Raw genomic sequence first — 20935 nt, forward strand, 5'->3', positions numbered from 1 at the left:
CAAGGTGAAACCCCCTCCTGCAACAGACTAGGAAAAGTTCACATAGCATCCTTTTTTTCTTTTAGAACTCACAATACTTTATATGCACCAGAAATGCTAGCCAAAATGGTAGAGCCTTTCACAAAGGCTCTGGATATGCTTGAAGCGGAAAAATCTGCTATTTTAGGTAAGAAATCTAGCCTTTTTTTCCTTGAAGTTCACCTTATCTTTAATGGGCTTCTCAGGCAGCCTCATTGTGCCTTGTGTCTCCTCCTTCTCCTCACCTGGCACTACCTTGACCACCTGTTTGTTCAGAAATGTATGTGTGGAGGTCCTACAGACTCTCTAGAACAAGTGCATTTACTTCATTATCTTAGCATACAGAGCAGGTCTTCCAGAGGCAGTGTGTCCCCCACCCCACCCCACCCCGCGTTAACCCCTTCTGGTAGCAGTGTGTGTTAGAGCCTTGAGGTTATAAATAAACCATGGTTAGGAAGCAGAGTAGCGCAGCGGAAGCGTGCTGGACCCATAAATAAACCATGGTTTTTTTTACCTGAAGGATATTAGCATACTTTCCTGTCTTTTATGTATGAAAAAAAGGTATTAAAACAAGTTTAAACAGCTTTTATCAGTAAAATATTATTTATATATTATCAAAAATTTTAAAGGAATAGTTTCTAAGCCATGTTTCCTGGATTAGAATATTGCATTAACTCCTTTTTCCCATTCGTGAATAACTATACAAAATTGAGATATGTGCTGTGAAGGAAAGTGGCTGTGATTGTTCATGGGTAGACCTCACCTGGTCTTGCGGGGGAGTCAGAAGATTGCTCCCCCATGGAGACTTGAAGGATGAATAGGAGCTAACCAAATCGGGGGCAAGAGGAGATGCTGAGCATTCCTAGCTAACAGACTGATAGGTACAAGATGCTGAGGCATGCAGGAAAGAGCTCAGTATGTCCAGGGAATAGAGAGGTGACCCGTGTGGCCGCAACGCAAGGAGACAGGCCATGTTGGAAGACAGAGCCAGAGACCCCCAGCGTTGACTAAACCTTGTGCTCGTCCTGAAGCTTCATGCTGGTTCACCATCACTGCCCCCACAGTACCTCTTCATTCCCAGCCGTAACCTCTGCCTGGGCCTGGCCATGATTAAGCAACCCAGTGAGCATGGTAACGAAGGGTGTTAGCCTTTCCAGAGCTCATGTCTGTCTGTCTTTGCCTACATGGTCCTGGCCCATTTCTTTTGGCATCACTACACTTAAGGCCGATGTTGCGGACACCAGTTATAAACAAAATGAAATTAAAAAACTCCCAAGAAATGTTTTGCCATTAATATAAAAAGTAGATGTTGCTTCACCACCCATTCTTCCCCCCATTCGGTTATTCAAATTAAGCCAGGAACTCCTGCTATAGAAATATATGGCCAACTGAAACATGCTAGAATGGACAAACAGTTCTGTCTGGCAGCTTCCAACCAAGAGCCAGACTTGAAATATAAAATTTCCTATGATTAGAAGTATAGCTCTTTTAAGGAAATTATTATACTGAGGTAAGTGGGTGTCATTTTGATCTGTTCTACATCTTGGGCTTCACATAAACTTTTGCTTGAAGAAGAGGTTCTACAACTTAAAAAGGGAGGGGGGCATCCCCAGTGCTTTATGGAGACATCATTTTGAGCTGTCATTGTGTATTTTGGTACAAGTCCCATCTGGAAAAACCCAGACAAAAGTTGGGAGTACCCAGGTCTAGTCTGAAGTCCCGGGAACTTAAATAGATTTCACCTTTTCCTACCAAGACAGTGAGCATCACTTTAAGGGAAGCTCTTAGCACTTCCAGCTGGTAGAAGACTTGGCCAGCTCTTTTGCATTTATAGCACTCCTCATCCCCCACTCTCCACCCCCCACACCCCCAAACCACATCTGCCTGCCGTAGGGTTGGCAAGTCAAGACTCTCAACAGCCGAACAACATGTCCCTGACCTGTCTTTCTCTGTAGGATTACCTCAGCCTCTCTTGGAACTGAATGACTCTCCTGTTTACAAAACAGTCTTGGAAAGAATGCAGCGTTTCTTCTCCACCCTCTATGAAAACTGGTAAGGAGCCAATGCTGCCTCTCCATGTTCTCTTCCTAGACATGCGTTGTAGAGGAATGGCCATGGGGTGAACTTTGGATCTAGACTTCTAGATCTAGGTAAGATGAGGCAAGAATTTGACAGGGAACTAATGATTCTAGTGTCGAATCAAAATGAACAAGCTGTTTTCTTACATTTGCTTTTTATAATTGTCATATGTGCCTAGCCATGATTTGATATTTTATGCCCAACTTGTCTGTTTCTGGTGCATAAAATAATGAGACCAAAGCAGAAGATAATAGTGGTGAGGATGCATTTTCTCAGACCCCCTCCCTACCTGTAGCCTACTTTTCATGGGACACTGGGAGGTGGTTGACCAGATGTTTTGGGGTCCTGGTTGTGGGATGGGGAGGTAAGTGCCCCTCCTGTACACTGCCACACCCAGGGTATTGGCCTCACTGATCCAGAGCTCTAATCAGCCAAGCTAACGAGATTCTCCACTGTAAATCCATATTACTTATGAAGTAATGAAGGCTACTGTTGATTTGGGCTACCAACAGCTATCTTTAAAAAGATGCTTAATCTGCTATCAAGAAGTTTCCTTAAAAGTGGGAGGTGAAGGGGCGTTATTTTCACTTTTGATAAAAGTATATGTCCACATCTTCGAAGTATACTGATTAAGCTGAAGTTCTCTTAAGGAGTAAATACAGTTGCTCTTCTAGCCAGTGAGTTTTGTTGTAGACTACAAGTCTCTGTGCCAAAGAGCCATGGCACCGAGACGCCCCAGGGCAGTCAGGGCTGGCAATAATAGATGTTGGATTTTTAGTGCTCGTGATTTTCCCTTACAGCTTCCATATCCTAGGGAAGGCAGGCCCTTCCATGCAGCAGGATTTTTACACCGTGGAGCACCTGGCCACCCAGCTCCTCAGCTCAGCCTTTGTCAACTTGAACAATATTCCTGACTACCGACTCCGACCCATGCTTCATATCCTTTCAAAAGTCCCTAGATAGCCCAAAGGGCCAGAAGATTGAAGACAGGAACAGTTGACAGGCACCAGAGGAGGCAGAGCTGAGCTGTGTAAAATAGATGGAATCATTTATCTAAGTGTATAATAACACATTAAAAGGACAAGAAGATTGAAGTAAATAAGCAGGAAAAACAGGAAGGCAGTCCAGGGGGCCTTGAAAGCTTTCTCCTTAAGGGTAAATCTTTACCATCCCACTTCCTGGAGATATAAAAAATGAAGCTTTTATCCCTTTTGTATATTTTGTCAGCACTCTCATACTTCATTCTCATTTGGATCCTTTTGTTTGTTTGTTTGTTTGTTTGTTTGTTTGTTTTTGCTTTTGTGACTATCTTCCCTGAAGTTAGAATGGTGAAGGAGAATTTATTACAAGGGTGTCTCTCCTATTATTTTTCCTCTCTACTTTCAGGCACCCCAGTGCCCATAATGGGCAGCCTGGTTGGAAGGACTGTTAAACCAAGAATACAATGGAAATGTATCCATGCAGCTTAGGATTTTCAGAAAAGAGCCTAAAATTTTTTGCCTATTAACACGGGAAGTTCTTGGAATCTTGCAAGTCCTTTGGGGGTTGACTTTGACTGTGGGCTCAGTGTACTGCTTAGCAAGTGAGGAGTGCTTTAGAATGAGGGAGTGTGTACTCATGACCTAAAACTCCTTGACTGCCGCGGCATGGGTCTTTGTGAAGCCTCTGGTGCTCTTCTGTCCCCCAGAGCACTATGAAGCCCTGGTGTCTCCCATCCTTGGGCCTCTTTTCACCTACCTCCACATGGTAAGAGATTGGTCAGGGTAACAAAGAGGACTCTGAGAGTGCGTGGCCACTCATGAGTCTTGCAAGTCAGGAGCTCCTGAAAATGTCTCCAAGCTCTACCAGGGTAGCTGTGCAGCCATCCCACCCTCACTGCAGTGGATTGAGCAGCCCCCCAAGAACCAAATTGCTTTAATTGTCCACAAAGCACCACAAAGCAGAGGCCGCTTCTGTTCCTAACCTGTTAACAGAGAAGAGGTGATCCGAGGAGTGCTTCCGTTCGGTCTGTTTCCCTAACTCTGGAATTAGGCAGGTGGTACAGGTGGGTGGAGAACACATGTCCAGAGTGACCCAGGAATTTTAAAATTCTTGATCCTTTCCAAGCGAAGAAATGTTTGATCTGCTGCCCTCATGGGTGTGGGAGAGGTTATAGAAACCATATCTGTTTTTTTAACCAAGGCTCTGGCACTGATACCTGCAGTCATCCCTGGTTAATTCTTATCATGAAGTGGACCTTAGATATTATCTGTTCCAGTTTTCTTCCCAATTCTAGCATTTTACTTGCTTTTTGTTTTCCCAGAGGCTTTCCCAAAAATGGCAGGTCATCAACCAGAGGAGCCTGCTGTGGTAAGGAACATCTCTTCTCTTTGGTGGATGAGTTGGAGCCAAGTTTGGAGTGGGAGAAGGTTGAAGTGGGTGGCAGGTGGGGGAGGGGGTTCTGCGGGCCCAGGGCCGGAACAGCTGTGAGTTATTATAGTCATTCTCAATCTAGATCAGGGGCCGGCAAACTGCGGCTCGCGAGCCACATGTGGCTCTTTGGGTACGTTCTGTCTCAAAAGTTTGCCAACCCCTGGAAGAGCCAGTCCTGTCCATCACAACAATTTAAAAATTATTCGAGAGCCATAAGTATATTTTTACAAATAAGAAATTTAAAGTAATATTGTAAATAAAACTATGATAGCTTTATTTTCATTTTCAATTTTACTTCAGAGCCACATGTATGTACCCAAAGAGCCTCATGTGGCTCGTGAGCCTCAGTTTGCCGACCCCTGGCCTAGATGAATGTTAGGTGGCTTGTCTGACCATTAGGCAGACTCAGATCAAGCCTTCGTAGAGGTACCTCGGCTGCCTTAGGAGAATGCTGAGACATCTTACCCACTTAGGATTCAGATCCAGTACCCTCTACCAACTGGATATAGTCTCAAGTCATAATGTCCCTCAGTGGGTCGTTGCTTCCCAACATTTGCATGGAATGTAGACCAGAAAGAAGCCAGGAGGAAGTGGGCACAGAGGACCTGGTTAGGGTCCCTGCTTTCTTTGTCCTTTCCTTCTTTACACTCCCATGGAACTTGGCCCCCTGGTTTTCTGCAGTGGAGAAGATGAGACCGCAGATGAAAACCCAGAGTCTCAAGAGATGCTAGAGGAACAACTGGTGAGGATGTTAACCCGAGAAGTCATGGACCTAATCAGTAAGTGGCAGAGAATTTTTCTGGAGAAAGAATTGGTCACTCACCCAACCCCATTAAAGCATGTTTGCAGCAATACTGACAGACTGCTAAGAAATAATTACCTAGATAGAAACGGTAGTCCTTAAGTCAGTCTACGGAGATTTCATGAATTGCAAACTGAATTATATTTGTTCATATTAAGGCCAAAAAAAAATGGTCTAAAATAACAGGAGGAATTTGGATTAATGGTAGGAATAACTTCCCAGCTTTGTCAAAATAGGAAAAAAAATTAATTCTTAGACATGAAGGTCGTTAGTTTTTTTATTTTTTTGGTCATTTCATTTGTTTGAGATACAAAGTAGACAAGGATTTATCAGGTATCGTCTCCTAGACACTTAGCCTCCGAAAATTCTGTAATTTCCCTCCAGTTACTTGAACTTGAAGAGGAACCAGAACAGTCTGGTCAAATGCTTCTATTTCTGTTGGTGAAGCTGATGTTGTGCCTGGACAGTCCCCCACCTTCCCTCCTCGTCACCCGCCCAAAGAGAGTTTGGGATCTGTTGGCCTGAGGTGGCTGTTGTCTGGTGGTAGTAAGCCCAGTAACCCTGCTTTCTTGCTTTAGCGGCGTGCTGTGTTTCAAAGAAAGGTGCTGACCACAGTTCTGCTCCCCCTGCAGATGGAGATGGTAAGTGGGCTTGTTGCGTGGCCCTCAGGGGCCTGCCCTTAAGCTCTTAAATATATTCACCTCTGTAGCCAGGTCAGTTCCTGTAGAAACTGTTACCCTAGCAGTCTGTGGCTGGGATGTTGTACATCGAGCTTTCAGTATGCTGGCCCTCTTGCTATCCCCCAGCATACTCCCACCTCAGAGCGTTTGCACCGGCAGTTTCCTCTATCGGAATGATTTGCTTCCGAACTATATACATGGCCTTTTCCCTTGCTTCATTCGGGCCTCAACTCAATTGTCAACCCTGAAAGGTCTTCCATGATCAACTTATCAAAAATAGCAACCCCAGCCACTCTGTACTCTCTACTCCATTTGTCTTCAGAGTACTTATCACTACCTGACGTTTGATTACGTTTGATTTATGTGTTCATTTATTACTTGTCTCCCTCACTAGAATGTCAGCTTTCATCAGGGAAGGGACTTATGTCCTATTCCTGTGGTATCCCCAGTAATAAATCAGTGTTTATTACAGTGGGTCCTCAGATATTTGTTCAGCGACAAAAGATACTGTCCAGAAAACCTCGTTTCCCAGTGTTTCTGAAATGCGCAGCTAGATACATCTCTAGATGGGCAGGGGCTTCTACACCTTCATGAGGCTGGGGGGCAGTCCCAGTGCTACTCAACCACCAGTCAGTCCCGGGTACTCAACCTTCCCTTCCCCGTGGGCTTCTGTCAGGACAGGGTGTTCTCTGTTCTGAAAGGATGGAGCTTAACATTCTGCTCTCTGCTTACAGATGAAGAGATGATGGCCACAGAGGTAACCCCCTCGGCCATGGCGGAGCTTACAGACCTGGGCAAATGCCTAATGAAGCAGGAGGTGGGTGTAGGGCGCAGGTGAAGGTTTTCTCCTTTCCCAGCTGTGGAGCCAGCTTCTACTTTTCTCACTCTGTGATGCCATCAAAAGTTTGGGGTTTTTTGTTTTTGTTTTTTTAAAGATTTTATTGGGGAATTTGGGGGAGGGAACAGCGTTGGGGAATTGGGGGAGGGGAACAGACAAGTTGCTGTCCTTCTGTTCTTCAGTCTAGTTGTAGAGGACGTTGCTTTACTGGCCCATGTTGGTATTATCATTGCGCTCTTCCCGGGTGAGGCAGATCGGCTGCCGGCTTCTGGACGGCTGCCGGCCACTCAAGGTAGCTTATGGCAGCCCACTGCAGTAGCGGCTGCAGCCTACGCCGTTGCCTGCGACTCACAGCAGCCCAGCTTCAGGTTGAGCTGTTGTTCACCATCTTAGCTGTAGAGGGCACAGCGTCACTGGCCCTCATATGTGGGATCCAAACTGAGGCCCTGCTTCTCAGAGCAGGCATCTCAAGCCAGCTCTTAACCAACACGCCACTCGGCCAGCCCGCCATCAAAAGTTTTTGGGGATAATACTCCTTTCTATGAGTTAGGTTCCTGGTTCCTAAAGCCCCAAAAACCAGGGAAAGCGCAACGCCATAGTGTCCCCTGCTGGCATGGGCACAGGCTCTCAGAACTCGGAGGTGCATTGGGGCCAGTCCCTCCTGCTCAGCCTCCCCGGGCCTGAGCCCTGTCTCCTTCCCACACATAGGCTTCCTCTTCTATATTGGTTGTTTTTTCTTCCTTTTGACTGCCTGATATACAGAGGGAAGAAATAAACTCACTTCTTTTTTAAATTTATTTTTTTAAATAAACTCATTTCCCCCCTTACCTACTGTTAAAACTCCAGCTCAGGGAAAATTGTGCTTACTTTCCCATTGTAATCCTTCATCCTTTTCCGTTAGGATGTCTGTACGGCGCTGTTAATTACAGCCTTCAACTCCCTGGCCTGGAAGGATACTCTCTCCTGCCAGAGGACGACCACACAGCTCTGTTGGCCCCTCCTCAAACAAGTATGGCTATTCACCCCTTCTCACCCCTCTGAAAGGTTTGGGTCATGAGGATTGACTGAATCAGTTGAAAGAATTGGGGTGCAGAGTGGTAACACACTGTTTTGGCGCTGAACACAGCTGTCTCCTCAGGTGCTGTCAGGGACACTGCTCGCAGATGCCGTGACGTGGCTTTTCACCAGTGTGCTGAAGGGTTTACAGACACACGGGCAGCATGACGGCTGCATGGCTTCCCTGGTCCACCTGGCCTTCCAGATATATGAGGCCCTGGTGAGTGGAGGAAGCATGGGGACAGGATGGCCTGCGGCTTTATCCTTCACAGCCGGCTCCCACTCAGTCGGGCCTTATCCTAAATGTAGGCAGTTGCCAAGTTGTTAGTGCTGCCAAAGGGGGGTGGGTGTGGCAGGGAATGGGCAAGGTGGCAGGGTCCAAACCTACCCCAATGAGTGGGTTTACCCTCACTTCTCAGCGTCCCAGGTACCTGGAGATCAGAGCTGTTATGGAGCAGATCCCTGACATACAGAAGGACTCTCTGGACCAGTTTGACTGCAAGCTTTTGAACCCCTCTCTGCAGAAAGCTGCTGATAAGCGCCGGAAGGACCAATTCAAGCGTCTCATTGCTGGTTGCATCGGGGTAGGTTATGCACCTCCCTTTGTGCTCCCCACCACCTTGCAGTCTTCTTAGACCATGTGTATGTGTTTGGGCAAACCAGAAACCACCTACCGTCACTGGCCATTATGGTGAGATTGTCTTAAAAACAACTCACTACGCAGGGTCCAGCACTAGCTCTTTCTCATTTGTTTTCCACAGAAACCCTTGGGAGAGCAGTTCCGAAAAGAAGTTCACATTAAGAATCTTCCCTCGCTTTTCAAAAAAACAAAGCCAGTGTTGGAGACGGAGGTGCTGCTGGACAGCGAGGAAGGCGGCCTGGCCACCATCTTTGAGCCCTGAATCAAGCCTTTGGGCGTCCTTCTTCGGCCTTTATTGTCATCTCTTCTTCCCCTTCGTAGCTAACCTCTAGGCCTCTCTCAACTGCCACCTCACTTACCACTGTCAGCCTGGAGAGACCCAGGTCTGGAGCTGGAGAGAGTGGGCCCTGGGCAGGGCCAGAAGGAACTGTACTCAAGTATCAAGAAAGGGAGTTAGGGCTTATACCATGCTGTCTAGATCTCCCAAGTATCTCACGTTCTACTTGGAGTTTGGGCTTTTCCTAGAGAGAAAAGCTAGAGCAGAGTAGCCCTTCTCCCCAAGCCCTCCCGCCCCCATGCAGCCATATACCTGTGCAGAGTGGTAACCAGGGGTGCTCTACCCAGCATTCCAACTAGCTGGGCTTGTGGCAAGGGCTTAACCCTGAACTACTTGTGCCAGAGTTCCCCCCAAGACCATTGCAAGTCCCCCTGAGTCCCCATGCCACTGGGCTGGCAGGGACCCCTCGCCATCCCCCAGGGGCATGTTTGGGTCAGGTGCTGAGTGCTGAACCGAATTTGGCCAGTTCCTTCTATTTTGAGCAAGAATCTGGTCAGCTGATGGGACCCGTGGTACAGGCTACTGCTAAGCTCTGGACACGGCATCAAGTGTATTACCTTCAGGGACCAGGGCTGGGCCAGCGTCTAGTGCTAACATCCCTCTTAGAGCTCACACATCGTGCCCTTCCATGAATGACCCCTCAATGTGGTGTCCCCAGCCCCAGGGTCCACTCAGGCACAAGAGCCACAGTACCCTATCTAGTGTCACATGATGCCATTGGCATCTAAGGATAATCTAGACCAACTAGACTACATCTGTGACAAGCAGCTAGCAAAGCCGCTGGTCTCTCTTCGGACTAGATGAGTCCAGGTGCCTTCAGAAATCTCATGGTCTTTCAGGTCCCTGGTCACTTCTCTCATGGGCCATTTCCAAAAGAAAGAGAAAATATGCCTTCTCATCACAACCTGTATTGTGAGTCTCCAGTCCATTCTAGAGGTCACTAAATGGCCCTATAAGCATAGGGGACAGAGATGCAGGACCCTAGCCTTGAGGTCACTGTCGGCCACAGACAGGCTTAATCCATACAGAAACCATACGGTGTGTGTTCATGTGTTCTGCACAGAGACCAACTGGCCTGTCATCGATCCAGCCCACTGGCAAGGGTTTCAGTAAAGACTGGAGTAGCATGGACCGAAGCTACAGCTTTTAGCTGGTGCCGGCCCCCAGGCACGGGGTGCTCAGGAAGAGGCGAAGCTGGAGCTGGGGAAGCCCGTTTCTACGGCAGACTTGCCCCAGGCCCTCTTCCTGGGCGGTGCTTTGGGCTTCTTGTCAACTGTGAAGGCCATCTCAAAGCATGTTTCCCTCCAGACTTGTTAGCTGCCTATTCCTCTCTGTGGTTGGGGCTTGGAGGGCATAGTTGTATTTATTGTGTTGTACTATTTTTAACATCTTGTGACTTCATGCTAGAAGTTTTCTATTGTTTATAGAACCTTTTTGTAGAAACATTAACTCTAAAGCACATCTGCATGTCAGTAAAAACCTCAATTTCATATAGAAAGAGCCCCATCTGTCGTTTTCAAATTAGTGACATACTCCAGGGTCACTTCCTCATGAGCATCTCGCTAAGAGGACTGGACGGGAAGACCTATGACTGATGGACCTGCTGTCAAGCTTTCTAAATAACATCAGCTAGGAAAAGATTTCTAGTCCTGACATACCTACACAGGCAGCCCATACCATTCTCAGTGTCACCCATCATTGGAGGCTGCTGAATCTAACCCTAAAGGACTGTCCAAAGGGAACTGCTGTTCTTCCTCGTGTGGCTCTTGATAGCAGTGTAATTTGACTGCTAGGGACCACCTTTTTACTATCGGCAATTTTCTCCGTTATCCAAGAGATAGGTTAAGTGGCACACAGTATTTTCATACAGTCTGTGCCCCCAGAAAACACCTCAATTTGGCGTTTCTTATGAGGCTTTGGAGGAGCTTGGCCCTGACCTGCAATGACATCTGAGCCCTATGTTCCTAACTACTAAATAATGCCAAACCTGTTCTAGGTAAGGCCCCATATTTGTGGACCAAAGCTGAATAAGTGGTCTCCAACAAAACAATTTTTGTTTGGATTTGAATTTATTTACATTAAAGCCTTACAAAGGCTTAAAAGTCACATTTTGTGACACATTTAACAAAATGTATTGACTGAAATAAAGCTGGGATTGTCCCACAAACTCAGGGCACTCTAGAGCAGTCCTGCGGTGGCAGGTCGGAACCCAAAACCTTCAGCTTGCCTCAGGAGCATCCGAGCCCAGCCATGCCACTAAGTCTGGTGCAAGCCTCAGTCCATCTGAACTGCATCTAGTTCATCCAAGAACCGCCGGCACTTCCCCATCAGTACCTTGATGGCTTCACTCACCAGTACATCTGGTGGCAACACCCCCGTTGACTCAACAGAGACTGGAACCAAAGAGACATTTTAGCCCAGGTAGGGCTTGCAAAAGCTCCTGTACAAGTTACTGCTAGATTCCACATCTGGACTCCAAGGAAGCTGTAGCACTAAAGAGCCGCACCACCCCCTCCCCTCCCCACCCCCCACCCACTTGGTACTCACAGATATAATGGTCCCGAACCCGAGCAAGCTGTACAACCTTCTTTAGCTTCTCATTCCGGAAGACTTCCCTGCTGAAGGTATCTAGTCGGGGATTGGCAACTCTGGCTACCTTTTTACCTAATGTAAACAAACCATGTTATGAATACATGAGCTCACAGCTTGTATTTCTCTGCTACCTTCAAAAAAAATACACTTTAGGTCCTGACCTGAACAGCATCCCAAATACCATACCTTGGACTTCATGCACTTCAATGACACCAGGTGAGAAGCACCGGCTCAGCTCCTCAGCTGCCTCCCCTTCCACGGGCTCAAGCAAGATGATGTCTGGCAGGAGCCTATAACTGGCTGTTGCCACAGGTGAAAACTTGGCATGATCTTTGCCTAGAGGGAAAACAGCCTGTGGGAAAACCCTTCTTCACATTCCCAAAGGCCCACTGTCACTCACATCTTACCTGACTCCCTCAGTCACACCTCACCCCACTGTATTAGAACTATCTTCCTACCCAGGGCAGCCCACGGGGTTCTCACCAATGCCCTTGACACAGTGCATGAGTAGATCAATCTCCTGGCCAGGCCGCAGCTGAGCAATGAGGATATCATCATGCACCGGTCGGATAGTGCCCTCCGGGAAGAGGTCAGCCTGGTTCCCCAGGGGGACCCATGTCATGTGCCTGGTGTACACTGGAGGAAGAAGCAATCAGTCCCTAAAACGAGCACCCACCAGCAGGTGGGCCCTCTTCCTTACCCTACCAATACTCACCTTTGTGGTTCAGATAGAGTTCATTAGGGTCAGAAGAATCTTTAGCAGCATGGGGGTTCCGAGTGCACCTGACTTGCAGCCGAAACTGCAGTGTGTCTATCTCGGTGCCTTCTTCATCTCCTGCACAAAGGGAGGAGGAGGTGACAGCTTTTAAAAGACTAGTGAATATTTGGGTGCCAAGCACCATGTTGAATGCATTAAATTTCTCATTTAATCCTCGACAAATTTAGTAAAGCAAGGGCAGGGGTTCTCATAGATAAAAGTAATGATGTACCAAAAGATTAGTAACTTGACCAAGGCCATGCGTTAGTCCAGGATTTGAACACAGTCTGGTTCTAGAATTTAGTCTGCAGAGGAGAGCTGCTCCCTTTCCCCAAAAATTTCATTTTCTCAAACCCTCACCTTGGTTCCGATATTCAAAAACACGAGGATCGGCATGGATGGGAATGAGCCCCAAGCGATGAGCGAGGATCTCATCCTGGACAATGGATGTATTGTTGTATACCAGGACCTTTTCTACAGCCATGGTTGGCACCTGCCCAACAAAACAATCATTTTACAAAGACCCTATAGACGCCCCATCTACTCCCTGCCGCCTGCTGACATAGATAGGGATAGACCTCTTCCTAGAAGAATCCTTGATGGAAGTTTACAAAAGAGCAGGAGGAATGCTCAGCAAAACTGCAGGGAAAATAAACCTTGAAACAATTCTACAAGCGAGGTAAATCGCATGATTTCCCCATGCAATTCTACCCGTCACCATGCCCACCAATACCTCAGCTAATAGAATGCGTCGAAAAGCATTGGCAATGGCTGCATCAATTCCCACCATGTCAAACTCCAATGAGTTCTCATCCATGTGTACCACATCCACACGGAAATTCTAAAGGGACAGGAAAAACACTAAATGAAGCTTGCTCTCTGTATAGTCAAAACCTGCCCCCCCTCCCCCGCGCCCCATATTCCCCTCAAGGTATTAACATTGTTTCATCCAAAAACCTCCCTCTGCCCAGATGTCCCTCATTAGATGTTCCGTCTTCCCCAAGTGCTCCTTTATTAGTTTCTTTTTAAAAGTCTCCCTGGTTTTAGCTCCCATTCATTTTAAACCCTCTGCAGTATGGCGTCCAGCCAGACCATCCACAAAGGTTATTCTACTAAAGAACATGCTTCCATACTGCTTAGTCCAGTTGACACTACTCAGTCCTTATTATACTCCTCTGTTGTATTTTGACATTGTTGATAGGATCCCTCCTTTTTCAAATTCTATTGCCTTGATATCTGAGCACCAATCGTGTGGTTCTCTCCCTTCTCTGATCAATCCTAAATTCACTGTCTTCCACCTACTCCATAAGTATTACTATTTCCCAAGTTTTTGCTTTCCCAAAACTATTCCCCAAGTTTTCTCTCCGGGGTGATGTCAACCACACTCATGGTTTTAGCAACTATCCCCAAATTATATCTCACTTCTGATCTCAATTCAAACATATGTTTTATTAGCCTGCTAGACTTCTCCACCTGAAGGAAACTGAATGCAGGCATCATCATTCCCCAGACCCATTTCTCATCAATAAATGACACCACGATCCACCAAAGCAATTCCCACCATGAAGGGGGACATCAAAGCAATCATTAAACCTACCTTCTATCTCCCCTTTGCTCTGTCACCTACAGTGTCAAAGACACACTTGATTCAATCTTGCCTCCCGCTCATACTGGCCCACTTGACATTCCAGCAATAATGAACTGCTTGCTTGGACATTCCCGCAGCACAGCTCACACAAGCCTTTATAATTTAGCTTCTGTTTTTAGTCCCTTCTCACCCTTCGCTGTTCTCTGCTTCTGCTCATCGTTCAAGGCTCAATTTGGATGTCACCTCCTTCAGGAAATCTTCCATACTTCTGCCCTCCTCCCCATTCTAGATTAAGTGCCTCTGCGGAATGGGACACCCCCCGACCCACCTCCGGTCGTCCTTACTGCTATCAACCGCCTTTACTACATTATACTGGAATCATTTGCTTACGCGCGCTCTTGCCCAGCAAAACTGAACATGTTCGCCCTTCGGGCGAACAGCGCGGAAACCGTGTACACGGAGCGCCTAACACAGAACTCAACAAACGTTTTATGAACGGAGCAAAACCCAAGGACAGCTTCTGAGGCACAGGCTGCTCAGCTCACACGATCCGATCCTCATATCCTCTCCCAACACCTCCGGCCACCCACCTTCTCAAAGCGGTCCTGGTCCCAGGCATCATCATAGCCGGAATAGTTACCGGGAAAGTCGGTGGTATGAACCTAGAGCAGAGAGCAGTCTGTCCGAGAAGGGGCAGCGAGGCCAAGCCCGTCCCCACTCCGACCCCAACTCATCCCTGTTCCACTCTTATTTCCCCTCCCTAGCTCAAGACCACAAAGCTTACATTGCGAACCCCGAACTCCCCTAGGACCACGCGGCTTCGCATTTCCTCTACCGCCTGGGCCGCCGCCATCTTCGACCCCCCACGTGACTAGGGTAGCAACTGGCGCGTGCGTTCTAATCGCCCTCCTCCGTCTCCGTGGCAACGCCCCACCGCCTGGAAGGTTAAATATCGCGAGTTTCTGCCTCCTCTCCGTCCACGTCCCCAGCTTCCGGAAGTTAGTTTCGCCAAACATCCGGGCTTCTCCTTTTTGCTTTCCGGCTCATCCCACCTCTCTTTTTACCCCTGGACCTCTCCTTCCTTCAGGCCTACGTCTTATCCCACTCTTCCACGCGCGGGACTAGCGCAGGCTTCAGCGACGGGAGCCCTCGAGGGACATGGCAGCTACGGCGGCGCCCGCCGGCGGCTCCCGAAACGGGGCTGGTCCAGAATGGGGAGGGTTCGAAGAAAACATCCAGGTAATGGCCCCAAGGTTCCAGCTGCCCCAGGGCCGGCAGTCATCCTAAATTGTCGTGAGGACTCTCACTTGGGACCTGGAAGTCTGCTCCATTTGCAGCACTTTTTCTCTCCTTTGGGTCTTCGTGCGCACGAAAGTCAGTGGGACCTAGTGATGACCTGAAAAGGCCAGACTTGTACTCCAGTCAGAGGGCCTCGGGTCTCTGGGCCAATCCGCTCTTGCTTTCGGGACAAATTAGGAGGTCGGTTGGGGTCAGGCAGGGCAGCGGGGGTGGGGTGGGGGGGGGCAGTGATGAGTGATGCCCTGGCTAAAAAAACCATACTGTGTGCACAACCTTTTATGGGGGTTGGGAAAGACAAAGGAAGTGGGCACTTTTGCAGCCCTTTGAGGCTTTGTAAGGAAGGTAGGAGAAAGACATGTATGAACGATAGGGAGTAGGTTTCCCAGGCTAGAAAAAAGAGCCAAACAATAAAGGTTTTGAGAGCAAATGAGAAGAGTGGCAGCATCTATGGTGATTCCGAGCCATATCCCCATCAGTGGAAGGACAAAGCCCCAAGTCCTGAGATGAACAGAGAAAGACAATGGATGGAGCAGAAAGGTCCGCACACTAGGAGCTATTGTCTTCACAGGGTGGGAGCTCAGCTGTGATTGACATGGAGAACATGGACGATACCTCAGGCTCCAGCTTCGAGGATATGGGCGAGCTGCATCAGCGCCTGCGTGAGGAAGAAGTAGATGCTGATGCAGCCGCTGCTGAAGAAGAGGATGGCGAGTTCCTGGGCATGAAGGGCTTTAAGGGACAGCTCAGCCGGCAGGTGGCTGATCAGGTAAGCAAAACGGAATACCTGGCAGGTGGAAAAATATACCTAGGAGGCCCCAGGTTGGTGTTTGTGAAGGTCAGTCACCCCAGCTTATCCAGTTCGAACCATGTAGAAATCCAACAGAAAATAAGCAACAGGGCTTAGAGCCAAGGGTCTCACAATACCCACCCACCCCACCTGTCTTCTTTCTTCAGATGTGGCAGGCAGGAAAGAGACAAGCTTCCAGGGCCTTCAGCTTGTACGCCAACATCGACATCCTGAGACCCTACTTTGATGTGGAGCCTGCCCAGGTGCGAAGCAGGTGAGGATCCTTCTCCTGACAAAAGCCGCCCTCTTCACACCTAGTCCTTCAAACATACTATAGCCAGAGACCTAGTCTTTAGACACCCCTCTTCGTGATGCCACCAGCCTTCATCACTGTATCTGTACCCCAGCCACACCATTCTTCCTGTCAATCCCAGAACAGGACATGCTGATAACACACTGCCTTCTTCCTCTTGTCTATCTAGTAAGCTACTCATCTTCGCTCAGAACCTAGCTCAAATGTTGCTTCCTTTGTTCCCCGTTCCTCAACCCCATCCTTAGGTTGTCCTTCCTGGTGCTCCCATAGAGCTCTGCGCTCTCCTCTAACAAAGAACACTTCAGCAGTGCTGTACTTTCTTATTCTTGGGTCTGTCTCCCCAGAGACCTCTTCAAAAGCAGGCTCTGTTTTGTGTTGATTCCAAGCACCAGAACAGCCTCTGAACCAGAATATCAGTACATAGTTGTTGAGTGACTTCAAAAACTGGAATTAATCTTAGCTTGGTTCTTTGTTCATACTTGAATTTAAGCCTTGCTTACTAAATACCCAGTGCACTCAGCAAGTACTTACTAAGCTTTTGCTCTGTGCCAGGCACACTACTAGTTGTGTCTGACTTAGCGGTAAAGACAGATGAGAGCCTTGCCCTCGAGTGTAGTTATAGTGCAGCACTCATTTCCTCTGAAGGGACACACAGAAGGGACACCTGACCCAGAGTAGGCTGGAGGTGGAACAGGGCAGGTTTCCTAGAGGGGGGTAAAATCTAGCCAAATTCGAAGGTATTTTTAGGAGCTAGCCACTTAAGAAGAGAATGGGGAAGTGACTTGTACTTTTATTCCTTCTGCCTGGAATTTTCACACCACTTCAAATGCATTTTAAGAAAATGCTCGGAGGTGCCTTGAGGAATTGTAAGCAGACAGAGGCAGGAGACACACTGGTTCGTTCAAGTAACACCTTCCCTTCAGGGCTTCACTATCACAGTTTGGAATTCTGGGTATTCTCTGCTGAGGTTTTCCTTTTAAAAGGGAGCAGGTCAAATAGGTAAACTGTCAAGCCCTCTCCCAAGGCCCAGCTGGGCTCCCTGAGTTCATATTGCTGCGGCATCAGTCAGCACAGCATCAAAGGGTTGTCCTTCCTGAAAGCATTTTTAGGGGCGAGGAAGTCATTTCCTGATTCCCTGTCTGTTTTCACTACCCTCTTCCCCCTTTACCATCCAGCATGTTCTCTGGAGGTAGAGAGATGAATAAGATTCAGGCCCTCCAGAACCTCATAGCCTAGGGACGCTGCCTCTGCTCTCATCTCTTCTCTCCTCTCCCAGGCTCCTGGAGTCCATGATCCCTATCAAGATGGTCAACTTCCCCCAGGTGAATAGGGGGTAGCATGACTAGAAGAGCCGGGGGAGGCACCAGGGCCGAGGGTGGGGCCACCAGGCAAAGCCTGGGAAGGAATAAACAGAGGAGCCATTGTACCCTCCAGCCTGAATGAGTTGGTATATTGACAGAAAATTGCAGGTGAGCTCTACGGACCTCTCATGCTGGTCTTCACGCTGGTTGCCATCCTCCTCCACGGGATGAAGACATCTGACACCATTATCGTAAGCAGGACAGAGGACTTTGGGGGGTGGCTGAACTGAGTTGAAAGCTGCCCAAAGAGACAGTGGTGGAGTGAGTTAGAAGCAGCCCTGAGGACGGCCCTGGGTGAGGCTGAGACCACTGGCCTCCCAGGACTAAGTAGAGCCTTCACTCCACAGCGGGAGGGCACCCTGATGGGCACAGCCATTGGCACCTGCTTTGGCTACTGGCTGGGCGTCTCATCCTTCATTTACTTCCTCGCCTACCTGTGCAACGCGCAGATCACCATGCTCCAGATGCTGGCACTGCTGGTAAGGAGTCCAGTATGGTGGTGGGCAAGAGTGATCTTAAAAGAGTAGCCAGGCCTTGGTCTGCACCTGTCCTGGGGCCCTAGGGCCAGGAATGGGTAAGCTGGCCGGTTGACCCATTTATTTCTCAGGATCTACATAAGGGTCCAGGCCAGCCGAGTGGCTCAGTTGGTTAAGAGCTCGCTCAAGAGTGTGAACTCTGAGCAACAGTGGTTCGAGTCCTGGCCTGAGCTGAGCTGCTGCTAAGCTGCCAACAGGTGGCAGGATGGCTCAGCTTAAATTAAAAAAAAAAAAAAAGATACATAAGGGTCCAGAGGCCAGCCCAGCCTGAGTGATTTTCCTCTCTACCATCCTCCTTCCTAGGGCTATGGCCTCTTTGGTCACTGCATTGTCCTGTTCATCACCTATAATATCCACCTCCATGCCCTCTTCTACCTCTTCTGGCTGCTGGTGGGGGGGCTGTCCACCCTGCGCATGGTAAGCTGGGCAGGGGATTTCCAGGGGTGGGCTGTCCTCCTGGGGATTTGGGGAAAGCAGCCCAGAGCTCAGGCCAAACTCCACAAAGGGCTGAGTGGGACGAAGGAGCCCAAAGATTCCCCTCTAGGGAGAATTATCGTCTCCATACTGCTCCCTTTGGAGCCAGGCCCTCCGAGCTGTTTTTCTGTGGCCCTAGGTGGCAGTGTTGGTGTCACGGACTGTGGGCCCTACACAGCGGCTGCTCCTCTGTGGCACCCTGGCTGCCCTGCACATGCTCTTCCTGCTCTATCTGCATTTTGCCTACCACAAGGTTGTAGAGGGTAAGTGACAGGAGGCCTGGGTGCGGGTAAGGGGGAGAACAGCTCAGCTGCCTAGGGCGGTGCCCTGCCAACTCACGCTCACCTTCTATCCTCCTTTCAGGGATCCTGGACACACTGGAGGGTCCCAACATCCCACCCATGCAGAGGGTTCCCAGAGACATCCCTGCTGTGCTCCCTGCTGCCAGGCTATCAGCTGTCGTGCTCAATGCCACAACCAAGGCTGTTGCGGTGACCCTGCAGTCACACTGACCCACCTGAAATCCTTGGCTGGCTCCCTTTTCCCCAGCTGCGGAGTGGAGGAAGATTAAAGAAGAGTACTGATGACATGTGTCTTTTTGATGGGGTCTGCAGCTGCCACAGAGCTGGAGCCGCTTAAGCACCTCCTTTGACGCCGGTTGGGGCTTCTGAAGGGCACAAGGCCAGGAACTCCTGGCCAGGACTGCAGAGCTCTGCAGCCAGTGCAGAAAGTGGGTCAAGCGCCTGTGAGGCCCTGTCACCACCCATCCCTTCCTTCTTCTTTATTTCTCCCACGTTGTCTTGCTAAATATAGACTTGGTAATTAAAATATTGATTGAAGCCTGGAACTGCAGCTACCACTCCTGTGGTCCTCCCTGCCATCCTACTTCCTGTACACTTGCCTGTTCTGTCAGCCGAGGTAGAATGTCTTGTTCCCTTATTTATACCCTCAGAATGTAAGGTGAGAAAGGCAGGATGAAGGGAGACAGCCCAGGCTACAATGAAGGCAGTGACTGAATATGGAACCTGCCCCCAAGGGAAGGGGACACCTGACCCATGGAGCAGCAGGGAGGCCTCAAACACAAGAACCATAATTCTGATGGAACAAAGCACCCAGATTGAGCCTGAGCTCAGCTGCACTCTTGGGACACCAATGGACCAATGACATTTGGACAGAAACTCCCAAATTCAACCCCATAGCATTACAAGACCCTTATGGACCTGGGCCATTATGTAAGGATAATTTTCCTGTGGGGGGCTCACATTTGAAGCCAAACTTGGCATTGCCCTGGTTATACTGGGGCCAGAGAAACGAAGCTCTTCAGGAGTTCTCTGCCCTTCCTCTTCAAGAGTACTGGTTACTCTTAAGAGCAACCACCACCCAAGCATAGCGCCATCCACCCACCACCCATTTAATCTGCTCCACTTAACAGATTAACAGAGGGAATAGAATTTTTTGACCTCTTCACTACATTTACATTACTCATTTAAAAAAAAAAAATCATTACCCTAGTAAATCTAGGTCAGCATCTTTCCTTCCTAATAAAGGGACTAAGAAAGACCTGCCCTTCATTTGCCCAAGGTGACCCCTATGTTCTGTGAATCTCCACACCATCACCAGTGGACAAAGTCCCAACAGTACTGCCCACACAGTGCAGTGTGTCCTTCCAGAGAGCTCCAGCCCACGCTCCGCACCCCATCACCACTCCAGGTTGCTGATCCTGGCACTCCATTTATTTGGGCTACCCCAGTTTCAGGGCATCAGCAGTGCCCTACGCACCTGGGGAAGGGGCCGCACCAGTACCCTGCATCTACTTGTGGCTCACCTGCCCCAGGGACCCTTTGGGGTTCTCCTGTGCCTGGTGGTCCAGACTGCTTCTGCCCGGCCTGGCCTCTGGGGCCGGTGCTGCGAGGCCACCATCTTGGCGAGAGGCACGCGTGGAAGTCCTCGTGGGCTGGAGTCCCCTCGCACGATGTGCCTTCCGTCGTGGGGGCGGGGGACGAGGGAACGGGGTGAGGCCTGCCTGGATTAAAGGGCCCTGAAGACCCAAACAGGAGGGCGTGCCTAGCATCCAAGCGAAGGCACCAAGGGTCTGGCCTTCAGGAATGAGGAACGACGGGAGAATGAGCAAAAGAACGCGGTCAACGCCATCCAAGTGACGCCTCCATGCTCCTCTCCCCTCCCCTCCCATGCCAGTCGCCGGCCTCGACCCTGCTACCTACTTTCTACCTGTTGTCTGGCCCCGCACCCAAGGGAAGAGCGTCCCCACCGCTCCTGAATCACCGGGTGTGCGCAAACCTCGTGGGCCCGCGTGGCCTAGGCAAGGGGCGGGGCGAGCGGTGGTGACGCGACCGTTGCCATGGGAA

At 49.2% G+C, this 20935-nt stretch overlaps 3 protein-coding genes across 3 annotated transcripts in view; 2 read left to right on the forward strand and 1 right to left on the reverse strand.

Moving 5' to 3' along the window:
• XPO5 (exportin 5) overlaps positions 1-10360 on the forward strand; it is a 44732-nt gene extending 34372 nt beyond the window's left edge. Inside the window, exons 21-32 of the mRNA XM_019642676.1 lie at positions 66-166; positions 1974-2070; positions 2898-3034; positions 3746-3843; positions 4400-4446; positions 5191-5288; positions 5890-5952; positions 6726-6808; positions 7731-7838; positions 7968-8105; positions 8305-8469; positions 8647-10360. Coding sequence (XP_019498221.1) covers positions 66-166; positions 1974-2070; positions 2898-3034; positions 3746-3843; positions 4400-4446; positions 5191-5288; positions 5890-5952; positions 6726-6808; positions 7731-7838; positions 7968-8105; positions 8305-8469; positions 8647-8787 — 1276 coding nt within the window. The 3' untranslated portion in view covers positions 8788-10360. The remainder of the gene's footprint in view (positions 1-65; positions 167-1973; positions 2071-2897; positions 3035-3745; positions 3844-4399; positions 4447-5190; positions 5289-5889; positions 5953-6725; positions 6809-7730; positions 7839-7967; positions 8106-8304; positions 8470-8646) is intronic.
• Positions 10361-10912: 552 nt separating this feature from the next.
• POLR1C (RNA polymerase I and III subunit C) lies at positions 10913-14733 on the reverse strand. The gene is made up of 9 exons (XM_019642697.1): positions 14584-14733; positions 14390-14461; positions 12945-13052; positions 12572-12704; positions 12170-12289; positions 11938-12090; positions 11641-11790; positions 11410-11526; positions 10913-11255 (listed from the first exon to the last, which is right to left on the reverse strand). The coding sequence occupies exons 1-9, from the start codon at positions 14650-14652 to the stop codon at positions 11137-11139; spliced, it is 1041 nt and encodes a 346-aa protein (XP_019498242.1). The 5' UTR covers positions 14653-14733; the 3' UTR covers positions 10913-11136.
• Positions 14734-14777: 44 nt separating this feature from the next.
• On the forward strand, positions 14778-19421 carry YIPF3 (Yip1 domain family member 3). Its single transcript, XM_019642696.1, has 9 exons — positions 14778-15038; positions 15667-15864; positions 16053-16159; positions 17475-17520; positions 17658-17750; positions 17907-18038; positions 18399-18512; positions 18709-18832; positions 18933-19421. The coding sequence occupies exons 1-9, from the start codon at positions 14958-14960 to the stop codon at positions 19079-19081; spliced, it is 1044 nt and encodes a 347-aa protein (XP_019498241.1). The 5' UTR covers positions 14778-14957; the 3' UTR covers positions 19082-19421.
• Positions 19422-20935: the final 1514 nt, after the last annotated feature.

Source organism: Hipposideros armiger, unplaced genomic scaffold (assembly GCF_001890085.2).
Source record: "Hipposideros armiger isolate ML-2016 unplaced genomic scaffold, ASM189008v1 scaffold_72, whole genome shotgun sequence".
Lineage (NCBI taxonomy): Eukaryota > Metazoa > Chordata > Mammalia > Chiroptera > Hipposideridae > Hipposideros > Hipposideros armiger.